At 54.6% G+C, this 20,129-nt stretch overlaps 6 protein-coding genes across 6 annotated transcripts; 1 reads left to right on the top strand and 5 right to left on the bottom strand.

Moving 5' to 3' along the window:
- Positions 1–798: 798 nt before the first annotated feature.
- BDP55DRAFT_630135 (GATA transcription factor) lies at positions 799–4,740 on the bottom strand (the record flags this gene model as incomplete). The annotated part of the gene is made up of 2 exons (XM_060572115.1): positions 799–4,553; positions 4,614–4,740. 2 exons carry the CDS (start codon positions 4,738–4,740, stop codon positions 799–801), a joined length of 3,882 nt encoding a protein of 1,293 aa, XP_060431709.1.
- Positions 4,741–6,611: 1,871 nt separating this feature from the next.
- BDP55DRAFT_726907 (enoyl-CoA hydratase/isomerase) lies at positions 6,612–8,101 on the bottom strand (the record flags this gene model as incomplete). Its single annotated transcript, XM_060579216.1, has 2 exons — positions 6,612–7,982; positions 8,051–8,101. 2 exons carry the CDS (start codon positions 8,099–8,101, stop codon positions 6,612–6,614), a joined length of 1,422 nt encoding a protein of 473 aa, XP_060431710.1.
- Positions 8,102–8,522: 421 nt separating this feature from the next.
- BDP55DRAFT_658367 (LSM domain-containing protein) lies at positions 8,523–9,642 on the top strand. Its single transcript, XM_060574473.1, has 4 exons — positions 8,523–8,746; positions 8,811–9,021; positions 9,091–9,170; positions 9,232–9,642. Exons 1-4 carry the CDS (start codon positions 8,724–8,726, stop codon positions 9,272–9,274), a joined length of 357 nt encoding a protein of 118 aa, XP_060431711.1. The 5' UTR covers positions 8,523–8,723; the 3' UTR covers positions 9,275–9,642.
- Positions 9,616–12,157, bottom strand: BDP55DRAFT_658370 (dihydroxyacetone kinase). The gene is made up of 2 exons (XM_060574474.1): positions 10,390–12,157; positions 9,616–10,307 (listed from the first exon to the last, which is right to left on the bottom strand). The coding sequence occupies exons 1-2, from the start codon at positions 11,681–11,683 to the stop codon at positions 9,811–9,813; spliced, it is 1,791 nt and encodes a 596-aa protein (XP_060431712.1). The 5' UTR covers positions 11,684–12,157; the 3' UTR covers positions 9,616–9,810.
- Positions 12,158–12,767: 610 nt separating this feature from the next.
- On the bottom strand, positions 12,768–14,208 carry BDP55DRAFT_630140 (family 76 glycosyl hydrolase; the record flags this gene model as incomplete). Its single annotated transcript, XM_060572116.1, has 2 exons — positions 12,768–13,960; positions 14,016–14,208. 2 exons carry the CDS (start codon positions 14,206–14,208, stop codon positions 12,768–12,770), a joined length of 1,386 nt encoding a protein of 461 aa, XP_060431713.1.
- A 2,318-nt stretch (positions 14,209–16,526) lies between these two features.
- On the bottom strand, positions 16,527–19,862 carry BDP55DRAFT_75463 (uncharacterized protein). Its single transcript, XM_060580725.1, has 2 exons — positions 19,588–19,862; positions 16,527–19,531 (listed from the first exon to the last, which is right to left on the bottom strand). The coding sequence occupies exons 1-2, from the start codon at positions 19,662–19,664 to the stop codon at positions 16,786–16,788; spliced, it is 2,823 nt and encodes a 940-aa protein (XP_060431714.1). The 5' UTR covers positions 19,665–19,862; the 3' UTR covers positions 16,527–16,785.
- Positions 19,863–20,129: the final 267 nt, after the last annotated feature.

Genomic DNA, 20,129 nt, shown 5'->3' on the forward strand with positions numbered 1-20,129 from the left:
ACACTTTAGAGCCATGCCTCCTCTGTGTTTGCCCTTTTGTGGCTGTCTCTAAAAGGCTTGGGATGCTACTCGATAAACCATCAATCTGAAGATATTGCTGAGGGGAAACCTAAGTAGCCATCATGCATAGTGGGAACACGACCTGAAGATCTCAACCAGCAACATCATCGCACGCCGTCGGACGTCAACGTTAGTATCTATGTCGACTTTAATCACTGAAACGACATGCCCGGCCGAGTGAGTATGAATGAATTGAAGCAAAAGAAGTTCATGTTAATCTGCGTCTCGTCCTTCGCCATAAAATGGAGGAGTAAAGCCATCTGTTCATGGGTAGCCTTTAACCTTCAATGATGCATCCAAGGTGGACTGAGACTTTACAACACTGAACGGCAGGATCACGAGTTAAGAAACCAGCAAGGGATTGTCAAGAATGAGAGTAATAGTTGTCATTAACAAATGTATCGCTGGGATAGGGCCAAAGGCCTCCACCTAAACTATGGAATCAATGCAGTACCCATGCAGCACCTAGCAGAGGCGACGCGCGACTCATCACCATGGCACCAAGGCCGGTGTTTTCAACTCTAAATCCACCAGACACCCTCTTTGTGATGTCTCAAAACGCCTTCTCCCGTATATCTCATGCCCGTAGGCGCGCTGTTATGATGCAATTCCCTCAAAAACCAATAAGAAATATCATACGACTCGTGGCGATACCGCGCATTGCGTGGACCCGTGTCCTGCGCTTTCGTGTGGAGGACTTCCACTCTAACAACTCATTCCTTTTCTCATACCGGGTATCTAGTCGCGTACGGCATCATCTGCCGCCTGGCGCTCACGCATGTTCTTTTCCCACGTCTCCCAATCCTCGTAGTCATTCGTTTGCCGAGCCGCTTTTGGCGTCGGCTTGGATGGCGAATCTAAAAGATCGCCGAATTCAAGCTGACAGTCTGAATCCATCATCATGCTGGTGATGTCGAAACTAGAACCAGGGGCGTTCATAGACTCGGCCAATGCTCGATTCATAGCCTCCAGCATATCAGAGTCATACTGGTGGTCGACAGGCTGGGAGGAAAGGTACTCCTCCAAAGCCATCTCCATCTGAGAGAACTCTTCATGGTGCAGGCGGGGGCTCCTCCGGATTTGGCCCTTAGCCGACCGTGGAGTCCGCATAGGCGTGCGACGCAAGGCCATAGGGGACCGAAGTAAGTCACCCGACCTCAACGACCGCGAGACACTCCTAGTGACGCTTCTAGTGATGGGACGGTGGCTGGGTGTCGGTCGAGTGGGGGTCTTGAAGGGGCCGCTGTTAGCAGGCCTTTCCCGAGGGGGCGGCGTCGATGGACGAGCGATGGGGCTTCTAAACAGATCTTCGAGGTCATCAGGTATCGCCAGGTTCTCCTTATTTGGCCGGGTATCCTTGGGCGCCTCGTCCTTGCTCGACTTGTCGGTGGAGTCCTTGTTCTGAGCAGCTTCCGCCGAAACGTCCAGTTTTATCGCAGTTTGCACGATGTTAACGGCAACCTCACCCAAGACCTTAGCAACTCCTTCCTTTCGAGGCGAAGGGAATAGGAGCCGTCGAGTACCACCCATATTTGGTACGTCGGGATTGTCAAGGGTAATTGGGCTCTTGGCCGTACCGCTCCCCCGAGAGTGGGTAGATCCCGGATTGGAGGCATGCCCAGGCGACGCTGGCCGTGAACCCTGATAGTCGGGCGGTTGAGACATCGATAGTTGAGAGACTGATCGCTGCGAAGCTTCGTTGGCATTGCTGACCTGCGAGATGCCGCGGGATCTGCTCTCATCCATAGGTGAGATGCCCCGATCGTCAGGCCCGATGGGGTCCGTTGTGAAGTAAGCCTCAGACGTCGGATTGAGCGGGTTTGCTGAATCAGACTTTTTCGACCTAGGCGGTCTAGGAGCTCGTCCAGTACCCCGAGGCCGTCTTTGTTGACTGAGGCGAGACCTGTCCTTCTCCCACTTTTCCGATGGCCGATGTGCCTTCCATTTACACAACCAAATGCCGCAAGGATTGCAGAGCATATGCCACTTCCACTCTGCCTTGTCCTCATTTGGTGCCAAGCCCTTCTTGATGACCTGGTACTTGGTGACCTTGTCATCGTCATCTCGCTCCAAGACCAGGATGGCAGTGATTCTGCCTGGCTTATCTGAAAATTCGGTGAATTCGGGGACACCCTCATGCTCTTGAGACCAAATCTTGCGCCATGTGGGTGTCTCAATAGCACCGCAGTTATTGCAGTACATGGGGGTTTGCCCACTCTCGATGGCTTGCAAAAGCTTTTCTCTGATGGCCTTCTTCTTGACATAATTCTTGTTTGCCTTTTGAGCTTGTGTTGGTGATCTTGGGGGCTGGAATGCGTCGCTTGGCGGGCAAGGTGCTTCGGAGAAAGAGGTAACATCTGGGAGGGGGAGAGCTGGTAATGCGAGAGGACCGATCGGGTCGCTGGCCGGGACCATGGGCAGCGAAAATCCGGAAGAAGTAGACCGAGAAAGAGAAGGTGGTGCGGAAGGAAGAGCAAAAACCTCCACCGCAACAGGAGCCACTATGGAAGGCTCTGGTAACACTTCGTCAGGTGCTTTATCCTGCACAGCTTGTACAAGTTGCTCGAGTCTCATGTCGAGGCTATCTTCAGACCGAGGGGCCTCGAAGCTGGGAGCATTTTGACTGTCCATATCGACGTCAGGCTTTATCACCACAACCGGCTCCTCTTGCTGTGGCGAGGGCTCTTTTCCCGCAGGCTGCGGAGGCACTGTCATGGTGGAGTCGCTGGCGGCGTGTTGTGAAGGAGGTAGTGATGGCTCTGTCGACGGCGTCGAAGTAGGTGCTTTAGGGGGGAGTTGCTGCCGGATCTTCGGAGCATTTTCCATCTCGCTGGGTACCTGCCCCGCCAGCTGAAAGACTTGGATGGGGATACCAGACTCATCTATTTGTTCCTTGGTCTCATTACGGTTCGTTCTTCGCCCTTTGGATTGTGTCGGTGCAGTAGCAATGAGTTTCGGAAGTGGCTTCAGAATATCGCCATCGAAAAGGTCGTCAACGCCGCCGCTCATAAAGCCAGAGTCAGGCTGTAGCATTGGCATTCGCATAGGGGGGAGAATCGGGCTGGACGCCGGCGGGCTCGATCGTACAAAGCTAGTGGTACGAGGAACAGGTGGCGAAGATCCAATGGCTGCAGGGCTGTCCTCGGAAAAGTTGGGAGATACAGCTTCTGAGTCTGGAGAGCGACCATCTTGTTGACTCGGAGACAGGGCAAAGGGCGGTTCGGAAAACTGGGGTTGGCTGGGAGGCGTGGCGGCCTGGCTCAATGTCGACTGCCGACGCAACTTGCTACCCTTCGTGGTCTTGCCAGCCTGTTTTACTGAGGGGCCTCTGTCTGGTACGGGTGTCGGAGCTCTAGGCACATCCTGCATGTGAGAGCCAATAGAAGGGTCCTGGGAATTTCCGGCCGGTCGCAAGGTTCGCAAGGAGCCAGCCGTGCTTGCTGTGACGCGGAGAGGTCCAGAGCTGCCACCGAAGGGGGCATTGATGTTGCTAGTGACCTGGGTCATGGTTGCCCTCTTCTTCTTAGCTGGGCCATCGTCGCCATCGGTTCCATCCTCATAGCCCGATGTGTTACCTTGAGTCTCAACCCTCGGCTGCTTCCGGGGGCGGCCACGAGGTCGTCCAGTAGCCCTTGATTTCTTTGATGTGTTTGACGCCCTGGAGGATGGTCTCGATGGTGGGTTCACTTGAGTCTCGGTTGCTGTGTCAACAAGGGTAGGGGCCACCCGGTTAGGCCCTTCAGAATTTTGCATAGGCGGTTGGGGTAGGGTCTGCTGAAGTTGCGGATTTTGCATTTGCTGTTGCGGGGGTCCGTTATAGGCAAAAGAATTGCTTCGCTGGATTTGCTGTCGTTGCTGTGGTGGTGGCTGTGGTTGATGTTGGAAATCGTTGTGGTGCTGGGGCGGGTAGTGAGGGGATGCAACCCTTTGGGGTTGTTGCTGGATGCCCATCTGCTGATTCGACTGCATGAAGCTGGTCCACTCAGCGTGGCTATTCGGCGTAAGTGCACCGTCGTTGGATCTTGTGGGTTGTATCTCGACGCTCATGTGGCTTTCAGAGCGCTGATACGAGTGTCGAGCGTCCGGTCTGGGTTCGACTTCGTACCTCGGTTGTGTCATGGCGGCTACTGGCTTCAGCTTCAGCTTGATCTCCAAGATCTCCTTCACGCCTCCGCTAAAAACCGAGAGAGGATTCCTGGTGGTGCGACCAATGATCCTCTTGCCGTCTGTGTTGTTGATGATCCATCCTAGGAAGCCCTGTCCGACCAATGGCTCATCGGGTTCTGAGTAGTCGTGTGCGTACACAGCAAAGTCGCGAGCGGCGTCGCTGAGTAGCTCAGGGCTGCACTTCACAACGGCCTGGGCACACAACTTGAGGTCTACCATGCCGACTGTAGTCTTCTCGTCGATTGGTACTGTTTGAACGGTGAGTAGCTCCGAATGTCGCGCCAGGAAGCTCTCGCCACTGTCGGCGAACGCGTAGATGACCTTGACTGCATCTAGTCAGTATATCCGGCAGACGCCAGAGAAAAATCAAGACGGGAAGCACTCACGGCCCATCGTCTTGACCTGCACACCGGCCTCGTCCATATCTGACGGGCCAGCAGGAGGTTGTGATGGCATTGCTTGGCCATTTCCTCCCCAGTTGCCCATGGGCGCTATTGGCATCGGCGATGCCATGATAGGCGAGGCTGTCACCGACTCGAGTGTTCGTCCAGGTCGAAAGCAAGGTGACAGGCGAATACGAAAGAATGAGTTGGTAGTTGGGAATGCCGACAAAGTCGAGTGGTGCCGGCAGAGTTGAGGGCGGTGACCAAGGGTGGGAAAAAAGGAAAAGAAAGTGGAGGGATTGAGAGTTGAGAGTGGGTTACGAATTGGTGTTTGTAGTGGTTAAAGTGGTAAAGTGCAGGCGTCACGTAAGAAACCGCGGGGCGGGTATCATGCCCGTGGTCGTGAAGGAAGTCGCGTCCTGGGCCCGGCTTTGGTGTAAGTCGCGTTTTTGGGAAGTGGATCAAACCACTTAAAGCCCATGCGCGACTAGAGGGCGGCTCCGAGACAAACGCACGCCTGGCTGCTTTGGTGCTGTTTGTAAAAAGTAAAAAAAGCTTCTGAAATCCAATGCTGCAGATTCTCTGTGAGAAAAGCTTAAGCTTTTGCCAGCGGGTTGCAGGTCAAAGTAAATCGTGATCAAGGACGGGATAATACGACGAGGAAAGACGTGAAGTCTGTCGCGTGTAGTGAAGATACAACGGGTACGCAATGAAGAAAGTCACAATACAGGTCGCCCGAAGCGGATTAGACCAGCAGGGGGTGCTGTGACGTTGGACCAGGGGTAGGGGCCGCTTAACTTCTTAGCGCGAACCCAGCTTGTACCGATACCAGAACGCGCCAAAAACACGCTGTGCACGTCTTCGTCCACGACTTGGGTGGTCCACAAATCCACTGGAGCGGAGGAGAGGTCTCAAAGGGATTCCGGAGATGGTCCGTGCGTACCGCTGGAATTTCGGATGGGGGCGGTTGCTGTGCGAATGCCGTGAGTGGGTCCCTCTTTCCTCGCTTTCTGAGGTTCTCGGGTGCGGGTGGAGCCTCGACCTCCTGCTGACCAGCCGGTTGCTACTGCCTCTTCTTGGTCGGACTTTGTGCTTGCAACCGGGACTCGACACCGGCGACGTAGGACCAGGGCGGACCAAGCACCGGAACCTACATAAAGATGATGAGAAATGGTAGGGGAGAAACGCACGCTGCTCGTGCTGCTCTGCCCGAAGACGGCGAAGGGGGGCCGGGGGCCCTCTTTATACTTGCCCACTGGTTTGAAGCCTGAGCCTGAGGTCTCTTTCTCTCTCTCTCTCTTCCTCTCTTCCCGTCTTTCGCCTGGGTTGTCCGTACAATCAATCTCACGGACCAGGGTCGAAGTTCTGCCCGTCCAACCGAGAGATCGGTCTTTCATTCATTCCCCCCTCCAACTATCGACCCATCCACCTCATTTAGTCCGCAATTTTCAACGCTAATACCGTGGTGTTTGCATCGGTGACTCAATGTCCACCTGCCTTTTCATCCGGCAACCAGTAGTCGTTAACCTATTACAGCGAAGCCATCGAAACCATCCGCCACAGCCATATCTTTACCGGTCGAGAGGTTTGTCATGTAACATGGTACTCCGTACTTGGATGACGGAAAAGTTGGTTCGCATCTTAACTCCGATATTTTCGAGGCATTCACCACAGCCGTGCAGGCAACAATGCCAGACCCGCCTATCAGCATGAAGCCATCTCTACCCCAACTTTTCTGTGTCAGTTCCAACTCACCAAGGTTCCCGCGTTCCTAATTGCCAAACTCATTGGGCCAATCAGGCTCAACTACGACAATCTTATGAAGCATTTGATCAATATATCTTGCTTCACGATCCCCAGTTTTACAAAAAAACGCAGCCATGCAATTCATTGGATAAGTGATCACAATACAGTCCGTGAAATTTATTCAGATACATGGCAAAAGCATTTACAGTATCATACACACCTGGGAATCATCCCGGTGACATATCCCAACATCATCTATTGGTTATCCCCGGTCCAAACGGCGCGGCCATCCTCGTTTGTGAGGACCTTACGACCCACAATCTCCTTGACTACCGCCTCAACACCCTGTCGGTTGTTGTTCGAGTCGACAACCTTCTTAATGACCTCCTCGGGTGTGTGCTGGCCCTGGAGCACGCACTTTTGTACATCGGCCTCGGTCGGCAGACCAAAGTATTTGTACGGGTACTCCTCGTAGCTCCGGTTGTTCAGCAGCTCAATGTCCTCTCCGCTGCCCTCAAAGAAGGGATCCGTGATGTTCATTTGAGGCTTGATCTCCTCCAGAGTAGCAGGCTTCCATACCGGGTCCCTCTTCTCAATCAGCAACGCAGTCACACCCTCGGTGAACTCGCCCTGCTGCATGAACTTCTTTGCAATCTTGTGCTCGCGCTTGAAAGTTTCAGCGATTGACCAAGAGCTGCCGACGCGCATTTGCCTCAGCGCAACGTTGACGGCCGTAGGCGACCGCTTGTGCAGCGTCTCGATCGTCTTCGCGGCCCACTGCTTCGTCGAGCCCTTCTCAGCCTTGAGGGCCTTGATGATGGCGTCGATGTTGCTCCGGCTGAAGCATCGGTCGATGGCCTTGCGCAGGTCACCGCCAAGAAGAATAGGCTCGTCGTGGGGGAGACCAGTGGCATACTCCTCGAGGGTTTGGTTGACAATTTGAAGGCGCTTCTCCAGTGAGTCGTGGTCGCGGAATCGAATCTCGGCAAGACGGGCCTCTACCTGTGGCAGAGAGGTCGAGTGGAGATAGTGCGTGGCCACGCCAGAGTAGAAGACGTTGGCGCCCTTGAGTCTCTCGCTCGTCAGGGCGAGGTACGTGCCGATGGAGCCGGCCATTCGGGGTAGGAAGAACGAGGCGCCAACGTCGGGGAAGAAACCAATCGTCGTCTCAGGCATAGCGAAGAGTGTGCGCTCGGTGGCGACGCGGAACGGCGCGTGGATACTCAGACCAACACCGCCGCCCATGGTGATACCGTCCATGAAGGCAACATAGGGCTTCTTATACGTCGCGATGTAGTGGTCCAGCTTGTACTCGAGCTCGAAGTATTTTGCGCTCCGCTTCCATCCGTCCTCAAACTTGTTCCACTTTGCCAGTGCGGCGACGTCTCCGCCGGCGCAGAAGGCCTTTTCGCCTGCTCCCTTCATAACCACCACGTTTGCCAGGTCTGACTTTTCCCACTCGACCAATCTCGGCAGAATTTTGCGAATCATGCTTCCGTCCAGGGAGTTGAGTTTCTTCGGGCGGTTCAGCTCAATGGTCCTCAGACCGTAACTGCTGGTGAACATGACATCGTCAGGGTCATCCTTGGCCTTCTGCTCAAACCCTTTCGGAATTTGCGTCGACATCTGTTGAAGGGGGAGGTGTTAGTCAACGCCGTTAACAATACAACAGCAACATAGAAGTATCGACTCACTTGTGCGCGTGATGAGGCCTCCGCGCCGATAATTTTGGCTTTGAGAGGCATACCGAAGCTCCTGGTGCAGCTCCGGCAAGGAGCAGCTAACGCTGCCGGCCCGGCTCTAAGTGCGATCGTCCTCGAGAACATTTGTCTACTACCAGCTGCCAATGCGCTCGTCTAGGACAAGCGATGCATCGACTGACGGATAGTGGGCTTGTGGCAGACGGGCGGGAGGGGAGGGGGGGAAGGGGTGGTGGTGGTAAAGGAGCTTCGTTTTAGGTGATGTCGCGGGAACGGTTTTCTAAAGCTCTTCTCCACGTCAATTTCGAGGCCGAGAATAACCATGGGTCTGTCGGGTAAGGCAAATGGGGGACTGCCATTTACGCACTGACCAGGGTGGTGCGCGCCGCAGGAAAACCCCACTAGACCTCGGGCTTGCACATGGCTGAGGTGCAAGCTTTCCAGTGCAGCTTCGCCTGTAAATTTTGGACGGGGACACTTTTTCCAGCGCCGACCTCACTGAAGCTGTCGGCCAATCAGAGCACCTGTGCGCCATCACGGTGAGCCGCGAGACTGCCAAACTCTTTCAGCCTTGCTGTGTGTGTACCTTGGCCTGTACCCAAAGACGTTGTCGCGACATACACCATCAACATCCCCCACAACAATCTTCACCAGACTACCGCCCATCATGTCGACCGATCCCAAGATCCAGTGCGTTTTCGTTCCTATTCCCGCATTGATGTTCTTCCATTGAGGCTAACGCGTAAACCTACAGGGAGCTTCTCACCAAGTCGCGCAACGAGTTGACCGAGTACGAGATCGCACAGCTCGAAGAGCACGAGTTCAGCGCCGGACCCCTCTCCATCCTCCAGACCGCCGTCCGCAGCCACACCCAGGTCCTCATCTCCATCAGAAACAACCGAAAGCTCCTTGCGCGCGTCAAGGCCTTTGACAGACACTGCAACATGGTTCTCGAGAACGTCAAGGTGCGCACACCTCCTTTTGCCCGGCGCAAGAAACCCACAAAGAGCGAGGCTGACGTTAGAATACTATAGGAAATGTGGACAGAGACGCCGCGTCTTGCGAATGGCAAGAAGGGTCGTCCTGTGAACAAGGACCGCTTCATCAGCAAGATGTCAGTTGACGACCCGCTACACGCGCCCATTCCCGAGAGGCAGAAGCTAACATTCATACAGGTTCCTCCGTGGTGATAGCGTCATTCTGGTGCTTTTGAGCTGAACGAACTCAACGATCGTGAACGCGAAGGGGTTGAGTGTGCTAGTCTTTGTAAACGGCCCTCTATGATAAACGTCTGGACCACGTATAAGAACGCTGGGGGTCAAGAAAACGGGGAGAACGGGAGACTACATTATCCGGCCATATGAAGAAATATGCCTCAGCGAAATGAACTGGGAGCCTGAATGAGATATATGGTACTGGGGCTTGCCGTACCCTATCGTATGAGAGAGGCGGGGGGGAGAGCAGCGGACGAACCAAAAACTTGAGCGGAACAAGTTTCGCATAAATACCCACGGTAAAGTGGTTTCTGTTTCAAAACGGGATGAGATAGGCGTTGAAGATAAAATGGATCATTTGGGTTCTTTTCATTTTCTCCCTCGCGCTTTGTGCATTCTACCGATTTCCAAGCCTCTGTGCAACCACAAATCCCCCCTATCCGATTCACTTATCCAGGGAAATTACTACTCAAACAGGCGCGATATCCGTCCTACATAGGAAGACAGCTTTTAACATCTCGGGACCCAGCATCTGTTCATCTACAGCTTCTCCCACCCATCCTCACCCTCAATGCCCGCCAACCCACCAAAGAAGCAGCTCAACCCCCACGCGCCAGGGTCAGGCACCTGCTCGAACCCGGAGCCGCCAACGTACACCGTCCTTCCCAGGCTGGCCTTCATGCCCTTTGTCGTCTCAGCGCCCGCCCGCGCCGCCTCGGCCGCCTTCTTGACGTCGCCCGTCTCGCCGAGGACCTCGACAAAGGGATACAGCGCGTCGACGAGGGTGCGGTCGCCCGGGCGCGCGGGCGTGTACCGCGACATGGCGTCGCTGCTCTGCTTCAGGGCGGCGGCCCAGGTTTTCCCGTCCGCGGTGCCGGGGGACAGGCTGCGGAGGGCGGCGGTGAGGGCATTGAGGAAGATTGCGTAGAGGGCGCCCGATGTGCCGTCCATTGTGTTCTCGACGACGGGGACCACGGAGGCGAGGTCGACGACGGCATCGCCTGTTAGGGGGTTCTGTGAGATGTGCTTGAGGATTGCTGGTGATTTGTAAAGCGTGTTAGCGGACTGTGCATGCATATCGTGACAGTCTAGATGAGGGGGATAAGCTCGATCTCTTACCTTCAGCTCCTCTCTTCAGACCGATGCCGCAGTCGCCGTCACCGACGACGGTATCATACCTAGTCACCTCGGGCTCGGCCGCGATAACCCTCTGCAGCCCACCTGTGACAGCCTTGGTCGCCGCGGCAGCGTCATACTTGAGATCGCTCGGCTTCGTCGCCTGCCCGGCGTCCGCCGCCTCCTCCCGCGTGGCCTGGTTCTTGGCCTCCCACGTCTCCTTGAGGATAGGCGACGACCAGCCCGTGGCCTCGGTCGGGTAATCGAGCAGCTGGATCATGCTCGGGCCGCCGATATCCGTGTTGACGACGTTGAGCAGCGAAATACTGAAACCCAGGCCATTGAGACTTGTCATGTACGTCCCGCTCAGGATCCTCACGGGTCGAATCCCATAGCTGCCCTCCAGCTGCGCCGCGACCTCAGCCGTAATGCCCCCGAGCTCGAGCGCGCTCACGCCACCGAGGTTGTTGATCAGCAGCACGACCTCATTCGAGTTGACGTTCAAGAAGGCCCTATCCTTGTCGCCCTGGTCCAGCAGCTGCGTGAGCATCTTGCCCACCAACCCTTCCAGATCCGCGCTCTCCCGACCGGAGCCGGGTTCATTGTGAATCCCCATGCCCAGCTCCGCCTCCCCAAGCTTCAGCGCGCCTTCCTCCTCGCCGCTCGGCACCGCGCGCCCGGGAACGTGAACGTGCTCCAAGCTCGCGCCGACGCTGATGAGGTTCTCGGCCGTCAGCCGCGCGACTTTGGCGACCTCGGCCAGCGCCCGACCCTGCGCCGCGAGCGCGCCGGCAATCTTGTGCACGAGCACCGTGCCCGCGATGCCCCTCCGGCCGACTTTCCCGGCCTTGGCCCTTCCGACACCGACGTCGTCGCCGACGACAACCATTTCGACATCCAGACCGCTGGCGCGTGCCTTTTCGACAGCCATGCCAAAGTTGAGCACGTCGCCCGTGTAATTCATGACCGTCACGAGAACGCCGGCGCCGGTATCGACGCGCGAGGCGACGGTCGTCCGGACCTGTTCTGCGCTCGGGCTGGCGAAGATGGTGCCGGCCACGGCGGCGGAGAGGAGGCCCTGGCCGACCATGGCGGCGAAGGAAGGCTCATGCCCGGAGCCGCCGCCCGAGACGACGGAGACGGTTTTCTTGTTGTTTTGGGCGGCATCGGGTGTCGGTCTGCGGTAGATGATCTTGTTGGGCTTGTCGAGGGCCAGGCTTGGGTTTGTGAGGGTGAGACTGTGGAGGGCCTGGTTGACCAGCTTGGTTGGGTCGTTGATGAAGTGTTTGGCTGACATTTTTGAAGGTGTGCTTTTTTCTGCTTCGGATATGTTTTGCCTGGTGATGATGATGGGGTGAGATGTGTTGTGGTGTGATGTGAGGCCCAGATGAGATGGAGCTTTTCTCTAGCTTAGACAAAGTCACCTATGGTAATGGGTGCTCTTGAAGTTGAGATAGAGCCAAATGATCCAAGATTGTCCTCGGAATCAGATATGAGGGGATGGTAGTAGTTGAGAGGGGAGACGAGGAGAGAACGAGGGAGCAATCCTTCTCATTCACAAGGCAAACGGGGGAACAACCCGAGTCTATGTAAGTCGGTCCCAGGGGACCGAGTAATTGGACGACCATGACGTCCCACCCGAACTTCGTTCTCTCTCTCTCCAGTGTTCTTCTTAGGTCCAGGTCCTCAGTGGTTCTCTTTCTCCCACCTACGTTCCCAACAGCTCTGCGCCGCGGGGTCGGGTGTGATGTACCTTGTGCGGGGCCCGCGGGGGTGGGAACGTCACCTCATCCGGCAAGCGCAAGCGCCCCGGGGTCTCGCCGATGTCGTTACCAACTTACCAGTTTGTGTTTGCACTGTACGAATTGGGAGATTTTAACCTCGCGCAACGCTAAAAGAAAATGAAAGAGTGAAATTTGAGCGGTTCACGACAGCAAGTGTTGCCGTGTGGGAGCCTACCTGACTTTGTCTTCAATTTTGATACAGTATAAGCGCTCTTTGTCGTTGAGTGGTCTTTATGAAGCGACTGCTTGTGCATGTTCTAGATTTTGCGGTGCGAGGGAAAGTCCAGGCGACAGAGCATCGGAGACCAAATTGGCATCATGAGAATAAAATGTGTACATGTAAATGTACATGTATGTAGGGTATATCGTAAACCCGAACCCTCTTCTGGATAGAGGTCTGTTACATTTGTTGCCGCCCACATACCAATGCCAGTGTATCATGACAGACTGCTATCAAAGCTAGTCTCCCTCCCCCCCCCCCCCCCCCCAAAAAAAGAAAAAAACGCCTCATCCCATGCCTTTACCAGATTAAATTGTTCGACTGAGAACCCAAGTACTGAATAAATGCTGCTGAATCAAACTACCATGCCCCCTTTCTCATTTCATGATAAAAAAGCACCCGGCCACGATACTCAAAGTAATGGCCGTCGTAGCGAATCCAGCAGCTACCTTATCCTTTGTCTCGATCGGCGGCAACGTAGGGATCTTGGGCTGCGAGCTCATGCCGGCATTAGCGTTTCCCACCGAAGTGCCGCCCGTGTCGGCCGTCACCGGCGCCGTCTTGGTGTCCGCTTTCTTCACAAGCATGTACATGGCGGCGTCGAGCGCGTTCATCTGCGCGCCCACGCCGACCTGGCCGTCGAACTGACCCTTGGGCACCCATTGGAACCCGCACGCCGTGCCCGGTTGGCCCTTGTACCCCGCTGCTGGCGACCCGTTGCACGCGGCAATGGCGAGTTCGGCGCTGGGCCGGAGAAGACCCATGATCTTGTCGAACAGGGAGGGCACCACCTGCGCCGTTCCGGCCATCCACCTCGTGAAGTACCCTTTGAAACTTTGCTGGTCCTGGTCGCACAGCTTGAATGCCTCGCAGGCCTGCTCGAACATGGCAGTCTGGTTGAAGAACAGCGTCGTCGCTTCCGTCAGCACGCCCTCGGTTCGCGTCAACCACTTCTTGTCCTGGGTCAAGTTGTACATGGTCGCGGCACCGTGCAGGAAGATGCCCGCGTTGTACGACCACTGGATCGTGTCGATGTCCTTGCAGTTCATTCCGTTGTCGACCGTGGCGCCATCGTAAATCTTGAACTCGGGCGTGATCAGACCAACGCTTGTCTCCCAGTCCCATATCTTCTCCGCCCAGTCCGCATACGTCTGATTGCCGGTAAACCGCGCTAGTCGAGCCGCGATGTTGAAGAAGCATCCGTTCGAAATCGAGTTCTTGTAGTTGAAGCCGTTGTTGAACGTGAAGATCTGCCACCGCAATCCACCGCCGCACGTCTCCATATCCCAGCGGCTAACGTACTGGTTAAAGGTAGCCTGCGCGAGCGCCAACCACTGAGGCTTGTCTGATGGAGGGTTCGGGAAGTTGTTTTCCGCCGCGCTCATTGCCGCCATGGCCCAGAATCCTTGGTCATCATTTCCCTCCGTCCTCGTCTGGTTTCTCGGCATGAAGTCGGCATCATCGCCTGCTTGGTGAAGTAGTGCTTGTGTTGTTACTGCATTGTATGTATCGTCTCCTGTCAGACGCCAGTAATCCACCATTGTGCCAAACATTGCTCCAGCCTCCCACCCTAATGCTTTGTTAGAATAGAGTTGGATAGAGAATCCCTCGATGAAATCACTTACAGAAGTACGGGTCTGGCAAGTTGCCTGGTGTGTCGCCAGTGTTGTTTCCTGTGTAGAACTTCAACAAGCCGAAAGCTATCGTGCTTGCACCATCCTTGATAGACTGGTCTTGGTCAAAGTTGATCTTGACAGCCGCGTCCGTAAGCTGGCCCAGCACGCATACCGCGCCAGCAACCTTCAAGAGCCCCCGCATGATGGACTGTGAGTTGCAAGTTGTCGTCGTCGTCGGTGTAGATATTGTGACTCGTTATGGGAGATCAGACCGAGACCACAGCTCCTTCGTGGGTATTGTTTGCTGCCTGTCGTCTTGGCTCTCGATGTGACCGTACCAGACAGATAGTTGGTTCAATTGGCTATAAAGGGATACAGAACAACATAAAAATAAATCACCAACAAAACTCGTTTACTGAAAATGTCTCCTGGACTGCAAAGGGAAAGATTAAACAAGAGAAGCCTGAAACAACCCGTACACAGCGAGAGCACTCGACCAGGAGTAAAGAATGGAATAGACTTGTAAACAAGTCTTCGTAACGGTCTCGCGTTGACGGAAAAGAAAGGAATGCTCCAGAGACAATAGTCAATGAAGCCGAGATGAGGCACAGGAGGGTAGGGTTGGGGAAAGAGAGAAAGAGACGAGAATGACGTGAAGGAGAACAACAAGAGAGACAGCCTGGGAGGAAAGGAGGGGACTTTCACCACCCCCCCTCCCCATGACCGAGTTTGGACGACTTCGTCGAACACCCAACGTCGTGGCACATTTTCTGCTGCGTCAACCCCCGTACACGACGTTTCCGAACCCCAGGCGCCCTTGCCATCGTGTCGCACCGCCATGAACTCTCCACCCCTTTTTCCACCGTCACAGGACACAGTAGTGTAGGTAGATAGCGATGATGAGAGACATGGACTGTGATGTTGTGTGCGAGAAGCGAGGCGAGCGAGGCTGTGCGTTCGGGTACGGGGAGAGATGAAACCGTTGCGGTTGCGAACTTGGCAGCCTCTCCGTCTCAAGATTGGCCGCGGAACCCCCTTGCGACCACAGACGTGTAACCGGAAGCCAAAAGAGACGAGTAAACATTTTAGACTTGTATGCCAAGCCTCTGGAAGATCTGGATCTCTTTGGTGGATTGGTGGATTGGTTTGCAGCTTTTGCAGCGGGTTGAGCAAAGGGTTTCCCGAGTTTGGGGCCCTCCTTCACGATGAGTTCGCGATACAGAACTCGTATTAGAGAAATGGGGAACCGATCATCCCCTCTCTCTCTGTTGCTCTAAACTTGGAAGTTCTGTGGGTAATGATCCGACCTTTTGGGGGCAGTAGATGCAGGTTTTCCTCCTGTACGAGAGGGAACCCGAATACACTGGACGACGCATAGCTACATGACATGCGAACCTGCAGTCGTGCAGACGGGAATCCGATGTTGCTTGCTGCAGTCCTTCTGTGTGCAATGTAGTTCCAAGGGTTGGGATCTTTTTTGACGTTCGGCAAAGTTGGCTGTCACACATGCAACGTACAGGATTATTTGAGGGAACAGGGCCCGTGCATCACACCCCTTCTCGCATCTCTTTTCCACTCGTCAATGAGGGAACCGCTGCATGACTATTTTCGGTCTCGCCTGCCAACTGTGATGTTGGGATGGTTCATGGCTTGTTGTGGCTCTACCGAAAACCCCAAAAAGGTGTTCTGCGCCACATATGCCGGATTTTCCCTTTCTCGCAATGCATTACTGTTCAGGGTTCGCAAAGGAGGACAAATATCTCAAATATGTACCACACCCCCCTCGTACTAGTTAGTCCTTTTGCATCTTTGATCGACCGAGGCGAGCCCAAGTCAAGACCCAAAACGACTGTTGAGCAAGCACATGGACCGCGGATCCCGAGGTACGAGATCGACCTTTTTACTCCGGACACATGGGCCACTTGATCAAACCTCTTCTATGGAGAATCACTGTTGTTGTGAGCAAGTAGGATTCATCAAAGTACCGCCTCGTGTCACCGAAACAGATAGAGTGATAGACCAGCATTGAACTCCAGCCGCAATTCGGACCCTAACAAAAGAAAGCACACCGCAGACGTCCACCTCACACATCACAAAATTTCTGGGGCCGTTAGCCGTCAGCCTAGAGTCGTACCATGACGCCGCAGAGTCGTGGCAGCCACCGATCTGCAAGTACTCCCGTTTCGGGAAACCGTTGGACCGGTCATCTTGCTTCTGTGGTTCCGAGACCTTGATAGACGGAGCGGGTGCATCACAACGCATGTGAAGTTCACCCGTCGGAAATCAGCACCTTGGTTGGACAAGAGCCGTACGATTCGCTTCCATGGGCATCCTTCTTTCTTGAGCGATGGAGAGCCATATAAACACCGAGCCGAATGATCCATGGACCTTACCCCATGTTAAGTATCTAGCATTATCAATGCCTTTAGTAGAGTTCACAGGTTGGACCTAGACATGTTGTCTCACGTATATGAGTGACTGTATATTCACAACCTTAATTGGCACCCTATCGAGAGAAATGAGAACCAATCACTAAACGACCGAGGAAAGTGTTGTTAAACATGTAGGCCCAAGGTTCGAAGAAGAGGTACATCATAATTACGCATCATGGCAAAGCTTTCGACAATCACAATGGCTGTTCCAATTTCTTACAGACTATTATTCTCTCAATGTACTCATAAGTCTCCTAGAGGCTCTATGGCGATCCAGGCCGTGGGATAAGCTGATCCCTACCACATGCTCGTCCGTTTCTCATGTTCATTTCATTCATACGCATTCGTCATTCCCATTTTTCCCATTCCTGAAGCAGCTTCTTACTCTCCTCTCGAGACCACTGGGTCCTCTCCTGCTCTAGTTTTGCCATCCTCTTGTACGTCTCCGCAAATATCTTTTGCCGCTCAATCACCTTGGCCTCGAGGTACTTGGGCTCATTAAGACGGCAAGATTTGTCGAAGACGGCCCTCATTCTGATGGAATACAGCTGACACGACGCCTCTTCTAAGCGTTGTGGCTTCACATAAAAGTTCCTCGCAATGACGTTGCCGTCTTTTAATTGGGGCGCCACCACCTCGTCGAAACAGTCACCGCAGACAGTGAACTGGGGAAGGAATTGCATGACGTGCCAGTTTTGATCATATACTGGGTTGTCCTTGGAGCACTCTGCAAACACGGAAAGATTTTCAATGTCTGTCACAAGCTTCCCAAGGTTAGGCGCTTGGGTTGTTGCCAGGGCGAGATCCGAAGTCGTCTCAAGCGCATCGAAATACATCACGAAACGCTTTCGATCGGGGTTGAAGTGCATCGAGCACACGCTCCTCGTGGGCTGTGCCGTGGGATGGAGCGTAACGAACAGGCCTATCAGGTTGGGGAGGAGCGCCTCGATGGTTTTGGCACATTCGTAACAGACGGTGAAGTCTGGCATCGTCATCTGCGTATACGGGTTCTTGATCGAGTACCAAACGCGGGTATTCCGACGGTCTCCCGAACAGGGCTGAATGCTAGTAGTCGCTTTGCTGGTGACATTGGCGACCTGATAGAATAGGCGCAAGTCCGTCAGACGATTCTTCAACGTCAACAACCACGCGATGTGATACCACCCAATGGACCCGAAATCGCAGGCAATTGGCTTGTCCATCGGTCGGAACAACATGGGCATAAAGTCGTTGCGAAATTCGGTGTTGAGGAACACCCCGTTGTAGCAGTCTGGACAGATGTTGAAGTTGTCGCACCTTGGCAAACTAAGCCAATCGGCCTTGCCTACAATGCCCTTCTTCCGAGGGCAATCGGGAAAATCCGATACACCACCGCGGTCTGCATCGTGCGAGTATCGCCGGTAGCTACCTCTCGGGCCGTCGACGACCGGCGCGCTCTTCGCCGGGTCAAACTTGGCTGGTGGCCATGCCTCCATTGGCGGAATCGTTTGACTCAGATTGGCCCTTCTCTCAGGCGATCGTCTCTTTTCTGTTGGGCTCCGTGGTCCAGCAGGAGCAGGCATGGCAGGCATGACCGCTGGTACTATCACTGGATTGTGAAAGGTAGATGCCCGAGACCTTGATCGCGCTCTCGAGGGACGCGACTCGGGATCGCGGACGCTGAGGCGACTAATTCTGGGCAATATATCGTCATCAGGGTACGGAACAGACTTCTCCTTGAAATCTCCATTGTCCTTGGGTTCCCTTGTCACTGGGAATGTTTGTGAAGATCGAGGCGGAGGAGGAGGCGGAATGTCGTCAGCGAACGACTTTGTGGATACTCGTGGAGATGGCATCACAACTTCTGCCGGGGGAGGCCGCGATCTCGACCTGGCCAACTGAGACGGCTTGAGCTGAGCAGGACTCAGCAAAATATCCTTGTCTTCTTGATCTACAATCGACTTTCTCCGCCGAATATTGGCTGTCCGTGGAGTTTGCGTGTAATCGCTGCTGCTGGAGCCACTGTCATCCCTGCGTCGCGGAGTATCGCGCTTGGAATTGGATGTGCGCTTCGAACCACCATCGCGCTCACGCTCACGCTCACGCTCGCGGTCCGAACGATCATAGGGCGGTGAAGGATCCTTCTTCTGTGGGCGTTCGCCACGCGGTACGACCCGTTCTCGTTGGTAGCGAGGAGATTCGTTCAACCTGTCGCCGGATGCAACTCTTGACTCCTTGGGCGGAGAGTCAATATTAGTGTTGGAGCGACGCGTCGGCGGCGGGTTCGATGATGCGTTTTGACGTGTGTATTTGTCGTCGAACCTTCTGCTGTCATCGGCCAGGTTCGAGCGGCTTCTCTGGGGCCGCGGGGCACCATTCCGAGCAGATTGCGAATAGTCGTAATATGCTTTTTCGCGCCCACCTGTTGCATGCTTGATCACTTGTGGTGAGAGAAGAGGCTCCTTGGGCTGTCTCTTGTCGTCCTGTGGTGAGAAGTAGTCGGCAGATTGCTGCTCCACGCGAGTCGCAGATTTTGTTCGTTCGTGTTTCCGAGACCGGCTTTGCTCGTCCCTGACATCAGTTTCAATGCGTGGAAGCTCTTGTCTGCTCTTCTTCTTCTCGAGGTCCGGTCGCTTGTGTTGATTTAGATCCTCTGTTGGAGGTGCCCGGTATTTTCTACCAGTGTTCGCCTCGTAGTTCGCTCCGTAGTCGCCCTTGATCTCAGGCTTCGCATGCCGCGAGCGTTCGGCGGCGCGAGCCTTGGCGTCGTCTGACGAATCTTCATCCTCTGTCCCGCTTGCAGACTTTGGCACCAGGACAAATCGGCGTTCAGGGTTGTGTTCGTGTACCTCCAATATGATGGGGTATTGATCGGCGTCACCTCGCGATGGAGGCTCGGTGTCGCTGACGAGCGAGGCAGTGCTGCCGTGCTCTTTTTGGAGTGCTTCGGTCTCATCTTCGACGGTTGGCGGGGGTGGAAAGTGTTTGCGTCGGGTGAGCCTTAATGGCGGGTCGAAGGTTCTGGGTACCAGCGGATCCGGGTTGGAGGCCGGTCGGGTAATATTGGAGATGCTGGAGACATGAGGAGGAACGGCCGGAGCATCCGTGCTAGGTCTGTGACTTGTGTAAGACGTGATATACAGCAGAGACGTAAGGACAAATGGGCTTACTGTTTGGGGGTTTTAGCCCTAGAGGTTGTAAAGAAGCCCGTCTGTAAAAGATCTTCTATGTTGCGTGATTCGCTCATATTCGGAGAGTTGTAGTGCCAGATGGGAACGAAAACTCAGACAAATTGTCGGGACTTTGAAGGCATCGTGTGTCTCTGCAGCTGACGAGGACGGGAGCGAAATACCCCGGTCTCTCAGGCGGTCGTCGCAGCCTTGCGCAACGTTTCGTTTCTTCAGCTGAGGTGTGTTTTCTGGACGTGGTCTTACTGACTGTAATTATGGCAGCCAGCAATATTTCTTGTCCAAGGTAAGATATGTATGGATCGAGATATAAGTGGCGGTGTCGCGTCAGCGAAAGCAAAAGCAGACCCGGTCAAGGACGAGTAAGAGTTGAGAAGCGTTCCGACTGGCCGGGCGGTGGGAGGGGGGAGTTGTCGATGTTAAGGTCGAAATAAACCTAAGAGGTGCGGAAGATTTCTACCACCACGAATTCCCCATAGACGGCTGGGGGTAAGAAAGACGGGCTATATTGAAGAAGGCGTCTT

Source organism: Colletotrichum godetiae (genome assembly GCF_030913485.1).
Source record: "Colletotrichum godetiae strain CBS 193.32 chromosome Unknown BDP55scaffold_13, whole genome shotgun sequence".
Taxonomy (NCBI): domain Eukaryota; kingdom Fungi; phylum Ascomycota; class Sordariomycetes; order Glomerellales; family Glomerellaceae; genus Colletotrichum; species Colletotrichum godetiae.